This window comes from Schistocerca americana, chromosome 1, assembly GCF_021461395.2.
Source record: "Schistocerca americana isolate TAMUIC-IGC-003095 chromosome 1, iqSchAmer2.1, whole genome shotgun sequence".
NCBI classification, from domain to species: Eukaryota; Metazoa; Arthropoda; class Insecta; order Orthoptera; family Acrididae; genus Schistocerca; species Schistocerca americana.
This window is the reverse complement of record NC_060119.1, coordinates 501,141,717-501,154,713: the sequence shown is the minus strand read 5'-3', so window position 1 is coordinate 501,154,713 and position 12,997 is coordinate 501,141,717. Positions and strand designations below refer to the sequence as shown.

At 38.1% G+C, this 12,997-nt stretch overlaps 1 protein-coding gene across 3 annotated transcripts in view; it reads right to left on the bottom strand.

Moving 5' to 3' along the window:
- Nucleotides 1–9,864, bottom strand: part of LOC124604617 (SWI/SNF-related matrix-associated actin-dependent regulator of chromatin subfamily A containing DEAD/H box 1 homolog) — a 179,494-nt gene extending 169,630 nt beyond the window's left edge. For 2 of the 3 annotated variants that reach the window (XM_047136493.1, XM_047136495.1), the window contains exons 1-2: nucleotides 9,592–9,852; nucleotides 9,030–9,186 (exon numbers count right to left, since the gene is read on the bottom strand). In XM_047136493.1, the coding sequence (XP_046992449.1) occupies nucleotides 9,030–9,174 (145 nt within the window). In that variant the 5' untranslated portion in view covers nucleotides 9,175–9,186; nucleotides 9,592–9,852. Of the gene's footprint in view, nucleotides 1–9,029; nucleotides 9,187–9,591 lie in introns of all 3 variants that reach the window. The other variant, XM_047136494.1, reaches the window with a different exon arrangement.
- Between the last annotated feature and the right edge of the window lie 3,133 nt (nucleotides 9,865–12,997).

Sequence of the window (12,997 nt, the reverse complement as noted above, 5' to 3'; positions counted from 1 at the left end):
AAAATTGATGCTTCACAGGTACAAAGGAGACCACATCAGCTCTGCTACAGACTAAAAACCAAGGCGAATATGACTCTCCATTCGGTAGCCCTACATTCCTCCCATGGTGTAGCAAGGGAGGAAAACAATTTAGGATCATACCTGTTGGCACTGTATTCAATCTTGCCCTTCTTAGAGACGGCTGGCACCGTACAGCCACCAGTAAGAGATGACTTAGTCCGCTTCATTGTGGGTCATCCGCCCTGATGCCAGCCACTCCAATCAGGGGCTCCTCCCATGGGCACTAACCAGCCACAGCTAAGGCCAAATGGCATGATGGCCATTACCGGGAGTCTTGATGCCCCAGGAAGACAGGCATATACTCCTTGGCATACGTGGGGAGTTTACAGCTCAAGCATCAGCAGTGCGATCCCTGCGTTGTCAGGGGGCTACCATCAAATGGGTACATGACGCCCCACCACAAAGGACTGGCTATCGTGCTGGATATTGGGCACAGAGAAATCCAATACTATCATGGGGGTGAAAGAGGACAGGAGACAACAGAAGAAGATGACATACCCTGGAGAGTGTCCTCGCCCAAATAGTTGAACTGCAGGTGGGGATGCAACGCCATGACAAGAGGTTCAGGAGATCGAATCTTAGGGCACTATGGATAACTCATGCACCACTAAGGCGTCCTTCCCCACATGGCCTGCACTTCTGTAGAATTTGGAAAGTGACAGGTCAAACCGTAAAATGGGACCTGAAATTATAGGGCCAAAAAGTGAGAGATTCCTTTTAGTCGCCTCTTACGAGAGGCAGGGATACCTCGGGCCCATTCTAACCCCCGGACCCGCAGGGGGATCAATAGAAAGAAAATTAAATACGTTGACTTTGAAATCTGACACACTTTTATTATGGTTATGGGGGCTGCCAGAATATTTTTACTTGGAAAGGGGTCGTGTATTCAAAAAGGTTAAAAACACTGCTCTATGGAAAAGCTTGTGTGATTTAGGGAAGAGCAGGCAAAGTAGAGGCTGCAGCTTATCCCACTGTCCCAACCAAGAAACTAAACTAGTATTTGACTTTAGCGATAACCTTCATTGAACCATAAACAATATAGACTTACTGATTATTTTGCAGTGGTAAATGATGATAGTTACAAAAAATTCTTTCTTGAGCTGACAATGTTGTCAAAAAATCCTTCATCTCAGCATTTATTGTAGAGGACGCAGTTGCACTCCAAATGATTAAGCTTATTGTTGACCCACTACTGCTCCCTAGACCTTGAAGCTCTTCCCTGGACAATACAGCAGAAACACTCACTTTCATGGGAATACAAGCACTACAGATCCGATTGCTAGGAAGGATAGCTGGGTACATTCTGTCTGACAGGAGAGTGAATGTAGAAATCAGAAAAGAACTGAGAGTGAAAAACTTAAAGAAATAGACAAAAGAATACAGAAACAACTGGAAGAATTATGTCACAAGAATGGAAGATGACAGATTACCAAAATTGGTGATAATTATTACCCAGTAGGCAGAAATATTTAGGAAGACGAAGAAAAATCAATAATTTCAATCAAGAGGGCAAAGCAGACAAATGCCCAATATGTTCTGAGAGAAGAAGAAGAGGAAGAAGAAGAGATATCCCATTAAAAATATTATGATTTTAAGTAACTGTGACTTTAATAAATTTTGTAATTACATATAAAACTCTGACCTGGTGTAAGAGGACTCCTAAATGCATTAATCTGTTCAGGTTAAACAAATAAATAAAAAATTAAACATAATACACAGGTCAATATTCAGGGATATGACACAAAGGGTCATTTGAAGCAAAAAACTTCACATGGACACATGCACTGTTCTGAACGGTTTCAGAGACAGAACATACTTAATGCACACTGTTACTTATTTTCTTTATTGTTCAGTACATTGTCATTGTTTACAACGGACCATAGTAGTGTAGGCCAAGCCGAGATGAATAATTTGATATTGGACACATGGTCTATAAAGTTGCGAAACTACACCTCAATGCATGCATGTTGCGCAAGATTTTCTGTATTCTCTCATTCTCTTCATGCAACCAGTAAGTCCTTGAGAAAAAATGACTAGGGTATTTTTAAAGGAAATTTACTATAGTTTAATTTTATACTGTGACAATTTTACACTAGAGGCTTCAGATTACTTGTTATTCAAGAAAAACGTACAGAAGTAACTTTAAATATGTTCCATCTCAGAAACCATTTGGAATAGGGCATATGTCCATATTTAGCTTTCTGTTTCAAATGATCATTCCTGTCATATCTCTCAATATTAACCATTTTTCCTGAGACAATGTTTATACATGGACTATCATGTATGTTAAAACAATTTTGTGTTGTACATACCGTTATATTTAGTGTCCTATCCACCCAAAGTAATTAAAACCCACATAAATGCTACCTACAAATGCAACAGACTTAGAAGAAGATATAACAGTACACCGCATAGAAGAAGACATAATAATACACCTAACAAGAACACACAAACATCAAGAAAACAGAAGGGCAACAACACAAGAAGTTGACAGCTACAACAAATCAATTAAGGATAAAAAGAATACACAGCTGAAAAGAGGTGGAGAAGCGCTCAGTCGAGAAAACAAGCTGCAAGCTGTATCACTGTGCCAAGGGTGCAGAGATGGAATGACGCCTCAAGTCGCAGTGTAGTCTGTTCTGTGCGATCTTGTCCGCAAAAGCGGCAGGGGCAGTGAGCTAGCTTGCAATCTCATCCATAAAAGTGGTGGAGAGTAGTGCGCTACCTTGCAATTTGATCACTGAGAATGGTGGGGGGAGCAGTGAGCTAGTGAGACGGGCTGATAAGTAAGAGGGGTGAGGAGCCTGAGGTGTTGGGAGGGGAATGGCGCCTGGATAGCTTTGCGGTACGCTCCTGCCACACAGTGGCTGAAGACAGCAGCTTTTATGATCGCTGGCAACACATTCTAAGTACGATGCTAAGTCAAAGGATAAGAAGTAATAACTCACTCAAAAGTATGTAAGCATTTACTGAGCTTCTGAAATATGAGATATTCTTTTGAAGTCAAGAGCGGAAACATGATGCTGGAAGCATTTTCTCCATTAATGTACTGTATTGAAGCACTTTTACCTTGCATCGTTTGGTAGTTGCGCAGTCAACGCACCAGATAGTAAAGCAAAAGGACCAAGGTTTGATTCCCAGTTGGTTCGGAAATTTGTTTTCCACTTGGAGACTGGGTGTTGTGCTGTGCTTACTTCTGTTTCGCTGAATGGGCACTGCATGACAGCCTCTTTCTTTTTTTTTTTTCAAGAAAAAACAAAACAAAATGGGAGCTTGCTTTATTTTCTCTTTTCATGTATGAGAAAAGCTTCATGTAGTAATAAGATAAGCAAATCCACATGTTCACATTGCCTATAACATACTGTTTGTAGATTGGGAAATGTTTTCTTAAGGATGTAGGATGGGGCACCGTTGCAGCAGCCTAGAACAGAATTTTCATCGCCCTCATTACAGCCACCAGAAATGCATTTTGAAATCAGATTAGCTACCATTTGTTTTTTTCTGAACCAGCCATCATCCACTCTAGACAGATCTGGCCCTTCGAATCAATACAGGAGTGGACTGCCCATCTGTAATGCAGAATGAAGTGAGTTTAACACTTCATTGTCATTAATTATTTTCAAATTACAATACTGTAGCCTCTCACTCAATGGAAGTTAATAAAATGATGCAAACTAAGAAATTTGATCATTACAGCAATATCAATCAGCTGTTTTTAAACACAAAATTTTAGTATTTAACCATTAAAAATTAATAAGCTCCTGAACATGGATGTCAGAAAAGTATGTCCATGCATTCCTCTGATACACGAACTGAACCAAAGTAATTTGTAAGTGAGGAGTGGTAGGCTACTGTTTAATGTGAAGCCCAAGCCACAGCACAATTTGATATTTTTTGCAAACTAACATCATTTCCAAAGGTGAAGGCAGCAATATACCAGTTTCACTGAAATATATTTTTGACTTATAATAGTCTGATGCTTACTCTCTCCAACAAGTCAAATTGTCATTTATTAAAATGAGTGCACATATTAAACTCATCAGCAGCTATGACAATTTTTATGAAGCTTTAGAGCCCATATTCAACCTAATACATATTTATTTCTAAATTTATGAACTCCTACAGTTAAATGTGACTGATATAGATGGGTTATTTCATCTCAAATTATACAGGCCATGTCAACTTGTGGTCATGAATTTCTCTGAAAATCCTCTGTATCATAAGTGTTAAGAAATAAAGAATTTACTTTAACTTCTGTAAGTGGCACGGCCCTTTGAAAAATGTATATTTTGTGAACAACTCTTGAAACAGGAGAGAGAGAGAGAGAGAGAGAGAGAGAGAGAGAGAGAGAGAGAGAGAGAGAGAGTGTTGAAATTTAGTTGACACCTGTGCACTTATGGGCTTCCTTTAACTTACAAATTTAAAATGAAAATACGAAATTTAAGTTAACTTTTCCAATTAAATTTTTTTCTAGTTAGGAAAGTCACAGAACGCTATCTTTTCGTTCATATTACCAGATATTACTGATGTAATTATGAACAGTATCTTGTCTGCTACAGCTATCTGTAATATGTAAATATTTATTATTAAAAATGTAAAAAATTGCATTATTACTAGTTTTTAAGAATTATTTACTTGAAAACCGCATCCAAAATCTTTTGAGAATTACACAGAATATTGTTTGGTTAATATGTTAGTAATCAGTGCAAACACAGTGGGCAATATTTTTCTTTGTAAAATGTTAAAATTTTTCAAACATTCTCCATATTTCGCATCACTGAATTTCCAGTGCAAAATATGCATGCTGGCAACACCGTCGCCAGTGCTCTTCTGTTTATAACAAACGAGTGAAAACTTGCAGATAAGCCATTCTGCATCGAGATTTATGCTTGGTTTGAACTTTTTGTCAGATACAATCTCAGCAAGGAAAAACAGTAGTGAAAAGAGTGAGGTGCATAGACTATGAAAAAAAGAAACAAGAAGATGGTGAAACTTCCTGGCAGATTAAAACTGTGTGCCCGACCGAGACTCGAACTCGGGACCTTTGCCTTTCGCGGGCAAGTAATCTGCCAGGAAGTTTCATAACAGCGCACACTCCGCTGCAGAGTGAAAATCTCATTCAAGAAGATGGTGTTTAAGAAAAATGAAAAAAAACTCTTCACACTTATTGGAAATCTGTCAGAAGTATTGCAAAATATCTTGGTCCTCAAGTAACAGTATTAGCATAACACCCATTATGCAGGAACTGCTACACTCACTACAAGAAGAAATTTAGTGACAATCCACCTGAACAATCACCATCACCCGAATGTGAAACTGAAGACGACAGTGCAGATGTTTATATTCCTGGGTGTGAAATGTTGCATTAAATGTTAGCATGGCTGCTGTAGCCCCGACTATGTCCCCCCTTAAACATCCTGGAAAGATAAGAAGCACAAGAAGAAAACAGTACGCAAAAATAAAAGTGGAAGACACTGAAACAAGATTTTCACAAACAACATTTTCAAAACTTTGTGAAGTGAATAATGTAGATGTACTTGGTGCAGAAACCGAAGACAGTGATATGTGCACAAAATGTGATGTGTGGTTTAGAATCCTAAATACAGCTGTAAAGCAGCCACCTACTTTGAGAAGGTACAGTTACTGACACTGATACCAGGTAGCTATTCTAAGCAGTAGACACTGAAACACTTACCCACATTCTCACATTACTATTTGATTTCAAAACCACACAAAATAAAGAATGAGAAAGGTATTTGGGCATGCCCAGATTCTTACTGTGGGCACACGTTGCAAGATTATATGCTTACTGTTGCTCTAGAATATTACCTAATTGACAACAAATATTGCAGCAAGCAAAGTCGTAACCAGGCTGATGTTACCTCTGGTGAAAAAGTTAAAAAGATATATGACAAGATCAATACGAGAATCTTCTAATGAAACAGGAGAACCCAATCTTAAAAAATGGTCTTGCAAAATTCTACTTCTTACAGCCAAAATGGGTAAAATGCCAGCCAGAGAAGGAAGTATGCACATGATTTACTGCACTAATTTGACACTTGTTTGTATCACCATATGCAGTGTTGTATCACCATACACAGTGTCACAGGGAAGAAGTACAAAGAGATAGACCTGATGCTTTTGAGTATATGTCAAGAGCCACAAGATAAAATATTGGTTGCAGGAGTGTGCAATGTGTTCTGGTGCTGAAGTGATGACTGTTGAAGTATTACACCTTCAGGATATTGACAATGACATAATTTATGCATTGTGGGAGGGAGGAGAGTTGGTGAAGAAGACAGTAGACCCACAGAAGTTTGTTACAGAAGTTAGGCATTGGCTCATGAGAGGAATAGCTCTCCATCAGATCCAGAGGATTCACAGACAGGCCATAGCAGAAATACAATCAGCCACATCCCAGAATACTGACACATTAATTCTTCATTCCAACTTTGCTGATAACTGGTCTGTTGCTTTGCACAACAAAATTAAAGTTACTACTGGCATACATCACAGGTATCAACACTCACATGTGTTGCTCGCTCTCTTGGAACACCACACTGTTTTCCTATTATGAGTGATGATCTCATTCATCACAGTGCACATGCAGGATACCCTGTCCGCATGATAATCGATGACACAGCATCATGAGGCCACACATTTCCTTAGCATGTTTATGTGAAAGATGGTGCAGCATCTCATTTTAAAAACTGCTTTCAGCTTTATGAGCTTGGTCAACAGTGTACTACACGAATTAAGACAGAAAATGGATATTTTCAGCAACAGGTAATGGAACAAGTGCATTGGGTGGGGTAGGAGGTCTCTGTAAACATCTTGCAGCAAGATTTAATCTCCAGCATAAAGCTGCTGACACTGTAAGACATGCTACTGGATTTGCACACACCATATCAACACTAGTAACAAACATTAAACTTTTAATTCTAAATGAAGAGAAGAGTGGTCTGCTATAAGCCTGCAGTACGAATTCATTCTGGAGTGGCACATACGAACAGTTCTCCATGAAATGCAGCCTGTTACTGTGTGTGAAATGCAGAGAACAAAGTATACATTAGGTGACTTTGTAGTGAGCCACTTAATTTCGGAAATACGGAAGCATCCGATCCCGCCCGTCTGCTTTGACCCATGACGTCACAAATATGGCGGAAACAAAAACAAACACACACACTTTCCACAAGAAGCCTAATGACACTAACGGGACAAGCGTGGGAAATGGGGTGTTTTGGGTGGGGGGCAAACTAAATATAAACAAATTTAGACGCCTTGCGTAGCTACAACGTGTAAGTGAAGACAGCCATGCATGAATACCCACCCACCTCCGCAGGGGTCGTAACCCCTGCAACCCATACAAGATAAAGATGCTTCAGTACCTGATTAGGGTTTTTTGTCTTTAAAAAAAAAAAAAAATCTCACGGGATAGAACGAACAGATCAGAAAGATATATATAATAAACCAAAACAGAAATTGGACGAAACAGATAATTAAAATAAGTAATAAGTATTTTTAAATTAAAAAAAAAAAATCTCACAAGATAGAATGAACAGATCAGAAAAGTAAATAAAATAAGATAAAACAGAACTGGAGACAGCCACACTCAAACCAAACTCCGCACCGTCATGACCTCACACACGACAACACACTTACGTCACGGGTCAAAGCCGACGCGTGGGATCGGACGCTTCTGTCGACCCTTAATTTCTTGTGTGTATGAGAATCAATGGTGGTTGGGACAGATAATAACTGTCTCTTATGAGCTGCAAGTATATAATTGTCTCCTTTATGACACCTCATAGCCTTGCCAATGCTTTCAAATGGCCTTCATCAAAAGACTGTGCATTTCCCATTTCCCAAGTACTACTCTTGTTGGATCATCCTTGTCTTATGCAAATTCAGCTCAGTTTTACAAATTCAATTAGGAGCAGATGAAAAAAACAAATGAACTCTCTTCAACAGTGCAATGTTGATACATTATAAGCAATTTTAATTCATGGAAAGTCACGAAGCAGTAAAATCATGGCAGAAGACAAAAATAATTCGAGAATAATATCATAAAAAGAAAAATGAGTGTAAATAATCTCCTTTTTGTTATAAAATGCTTTCAAGCAAAATTACAAATTGTATTCTCACTTACTTATAATGCTGTAAAGTAATTATTTTGATTCAGAAATAACAGTTCTGTATGACATTTACTTAAAATCAGCAATCAGTTTAAATATTTAAGGGTCCATGATTTTTTGACCTTGTGAGTAGAGCTAGGTCTATCTAAAAATTCCTCACATTTTGTACAGACAAGTAATGCCCACTCTGATTGTACATTCCCTAAGTACAGTGGCCAACTAACATACGATGAAATTTTTAGAACATTTAGGATGGAGGTTTTGGAGAAAAAATTCTAAAAAAACAATAAATTTCAGATCCTTTCATTTTTATGTAAAAATATTTTGACAGTTTTAAGAATTTCATGCATTAGTGTCATAGCTGACAATTAGCTGTCCTTCCACTTTACCATTTCTCAAGACAGTGCATTTTCAAACATAATTTTGAAATTTGCAAAAAGTTACAAATTTTCTTACTCAATTTTTCAATAAATAAATAAACGAAAAAAGCTCAGAAGTGTGTATGTATTAATCATGTTCATAGTATTGGGACCAAGGTCCTTATCGAAAATAAATTCAGATATCTATGACATTTGGTTTCTTTATTACAAATTTTCAATTTTCCATTTCGTTAACAACATTTTTACACTTAATAAGGTTTGACACTTAGCGCAATACTGCACTCTGAAAACAGCTCTCTCCTATATTACTCAGTCCTGTAACGAACTAAACTATGTGCAATTCCTCATAAATGAGTTTAAGTGGCATAAGACTGTAAAGCATGGCTAATGCAATCCCACAATTATCTGTTGAATACACTTAGAAAAGTGAAAGAATTTTTAAAATGCATTTTACCTATCACGTTTGCATCAATGCCATTTCTAACTGGTTGGAAATCACAGTCATTGGAGATCCGTGGCAGTGTCGCTGCTGGTCCCTCTCTCTTAAACATATATATCTTATTCAGAAGACTGGGGCTACAGCTTGCATCTTCTGCCATTCTATACTATATCTGTAGGCAAACACAAAATAAACCATAACTTGGGTGACTAAATAATTGGTCATATCTGCTAACCGTGTTACAATCTAAAAACAAAAATTATAATCACTTGCATGCAATACCATCAACATACAACAGGTGGAAATTACATGCGACATTCATTTAGACAAACTTGACCTTGCAAAAGTATTTGTGCCATCACTCCTGAGCCTGCCACACTTCATCTCCCGAGTTCTGTTCTCTAACCAAGCATTTATAACAATTTTTATTCAGATTCTGAAATATGCAGTTTATCATTTAACATTTTCTTCCCGTGCAAGTTGCACGATTCTTCTTAAGTGAGGAAATATAAAGTTACATGTGCAAATACAAATATGAAAATCATATACAAACAATGAAATTCAATTCAAGAGTTACCTCTCCGATCTGCTGATCAACAGTGGTTGTTCTGCCAGTTCTGTTTATATTTACGAAATCCTGACACAACGTGATGTCACTACCTATCTCTATTAAAACGTATACCGGAACGTGAGCACTTATAGATATGAAACGCATTTCACTTTTATTTTAAAATAACAAATTTTTCGTAGTTTTTTTCCTGCAATGAATTACATAAACACCACTTACCAAAACATCAAACTACCACACAGTACAGTGTACACACTTTCAACGATACCGCACGCGTCTTTCAGACAAGTTAAGACAAAGACCTTATTGACCAAAGATTAAAAGTATGGAAGTCCGCACCCTACCTTTTTTCTTGTTGGAGAGGACAGTGATACACACCTTCACTTTCTCCCATGCTTCGCAGTTATCTATAATAGCATACGTCCAAACAACTACGTTATTGATTATGCTATGTCCATCGAGATCCGAATTTGGCTTGAAGATCTCTTGTGAAGTAGTCATATAACGAAACTTATAAACAACTTCGGATAAACTTCTGAATGGAATAATGTGTCAGCAATGGTTTGTATTCTATATGATGCCCTAACCGTTAACATTTACTGTGGCGTCATATAATTGCTGAGACACTTTTCAATGATGTTGTGAGTGAATGCAGTCCGCTTTGATAGTAATAATATTAAAGTTTGTAACATGTTCACATCTGGTCTTTAACACATGTACAGTGTGTCTACATGCAAATGAAAATTACATTCCACATTCCAAAGGCGATCAGCAATAGTCACCTGTATCACTGAACTAAAACAAGTCGCCTACAACCATGACACGTGGGCGAAAATAGTTACACATGATTAGGCTAGACTCTGTGTGCTAGATTGTTTGAGCAACCAATACTTTCTCATCAACACGGGGTCCCTGTGAGCAACAATTGACAGAATTGATTATAATGAGCATCTTACTTTGTGCTGCAAACGATTTTTTCATCGTAATTTATTGATCCATCTCTTGAGCTGTGGATCTCAGGTTGCAGGACATGTTTCCAAAAAATGTTCAAATGTGTGTGAAATCTTAAGGGACTTAACTGCTGAGGTCATCAGTCCCTAAGCTTACACACTACTTAACCTAAATTATCCTAAAGACAAACACACACACCCATGCCCAAGGGAGGAATCGAACCACCTCACAGCCACACAGTCCATGACTGCAGCATGGTAGACCGCTCGGCTAACCCTGTACGGCCATGTTTCCATGGCAGTTTATAATCAACGACGTCAGAAAGCCTATACTGGGAGCTGATTTCCCCTGATGTTTCCAGCTTTCTCACGACTTGGCATGGGGTACTCTCCTACACTGCAGCAACGGAGAACATGTTACTGGCATCATAAGTGCACCACTGCCATACACACAAATGACAGATACCAACCTGCAACTGCTTCAGCCCATTGATGAGCAAGATAACCACCAACAGATCTTCCAAGACTGTTAGGATTTGGAGTTGGAATTATGATACATTACCAAGCATTATGATGACGTCAGCTTACATGAAGAGAGGCCTGTGTGCCAAAATTCGTTCAACTGTAGACACACACCATTGAGGCAGTCTGTAACACCTGTACCACCACCAATATATGTCAGTGCAGTGAATTTTTCTCATGATGTCTGCACATCTGCCATGTTTGACTCCCTGCCCATCAGGTCTCAATGTGATATTACAACAGAAGGGTGATATCTGACACAGAACCCCTGTGTATCATATTAGTACCACCCCAGATCCCGCCCCACTCCACCCCTGGTTCACCACACAGTGTGATGACTAGCCCCAGATAGACCTCATGTATCGAAGTTGGTCATAGATGAATTATTATGAGCCACAAGGTTCCCTGGGGCTCACCAATTCATCTAATCCAGAAAAGGATGACATATAGACTGTGCAGCAATGACTGGGCTCTCAGTGCCTATACTATTCTGGACAGCTATCTGACTGCAAACATTCAGGATTTCACCCATACCTTAGCAGACACCTCTATGCTCAGTATTTTAGATGGTAGACAGGCTTACTTGCAGATGTCTTTGGACAGGGCGAAGTACCCAAGACAGCGATTATCACTCAATCTGGACTTTATAAATTTGTTTAGATCCCGTACAACCTGAAAAATATGGCACAGGCTTGACAGCAATCGATGGACAATATTTTCTTCAAGTTCACCTTCTGTTATGCATACCTCGATAATATGTTAGTCATTTTCACATCTCCACATGTGGGACTGATGACCTCTCTGTTTGGTCCCCTCCCTCAAATCAACCAACATCTCCATATGAATATGAGGAGCATTCCAAACTATTTCTCAAAAAACTGCATCATTTTGGTATTGTGATCAATGATCACAAGTGCCAGCTGTGGAAACTTGATGTTACCTTTCATGGATATATCATTAGCAATGACAGCATACAGACTGCTATAGATGCGCAGAACTCATCCACCAGCAGCCATGGCTACAAAACTAACACGAACTATGCCTATGTCGTGGGATGGTAAATTTTTATCATTGACACTAAAATGTTATATCTATTAATTATGAATAAATAATATTGTGATGGAAATGATGTTTGAAATCTGAAATCGAAGTATGTTGCTCCTAGTTCTGCAGTGAAACTGAATTTAACTTTATCCTCTTGCATCAGTATGATCAAATTCTATAAAAAAGTGCACATCCACCAATCCTGAAACTTTAATAATGCAGGTTTAACTCAATCTTTATGCCTTTCAATGTTCTATTTCACCCTTATTCTAATAAAATAACAGCAAGTGCTATTTGTTGTTTCAGCGAATCTGAAATGAGCTGTTAACAGTGCATTAGTTTTGGAACTTGTAATTAATTTGGAGTCTCTTTCTATATTCATAAATGGAGAGAAGACTGCACATGTGCTAGTGTGACTCACTGCATGGGGTTGAAAGAGTAGCTATTGGTTGTACTTATAACTCAAGTTAAATAATGATTTACACAAGAAGGCAATGACTGTGCTGCAGGTTCTATCTTTCAATTCATCTTGAAGACATTTCCATGACTTATAAAGACACTGATAGTAGTACATAAAATATTGAGGATCAGGTTATTCAAATTAAGTAGTTGAAATGTGCTTTAATACAAATTCATATTTATTCTTCATTGATTAATGTAAGTATTCCCTGTCATTTGCAATGAGAATCTTTATCAAGCACTTTCACAAACAGACATGAAATCCATTATTCAGAAAATTATTACAATGGCTACCGCAACAATGAATGATTATACCATATCAATCAATCTACACTTCGTTACAGATTCATAATGTCGAGAAAAATTCAATTTCAAGCCTTTCTCCTTCATCTGAATTTTAATACACAGTGTAAAAAGTTCCCAGTCTTCCAGAGAGAACA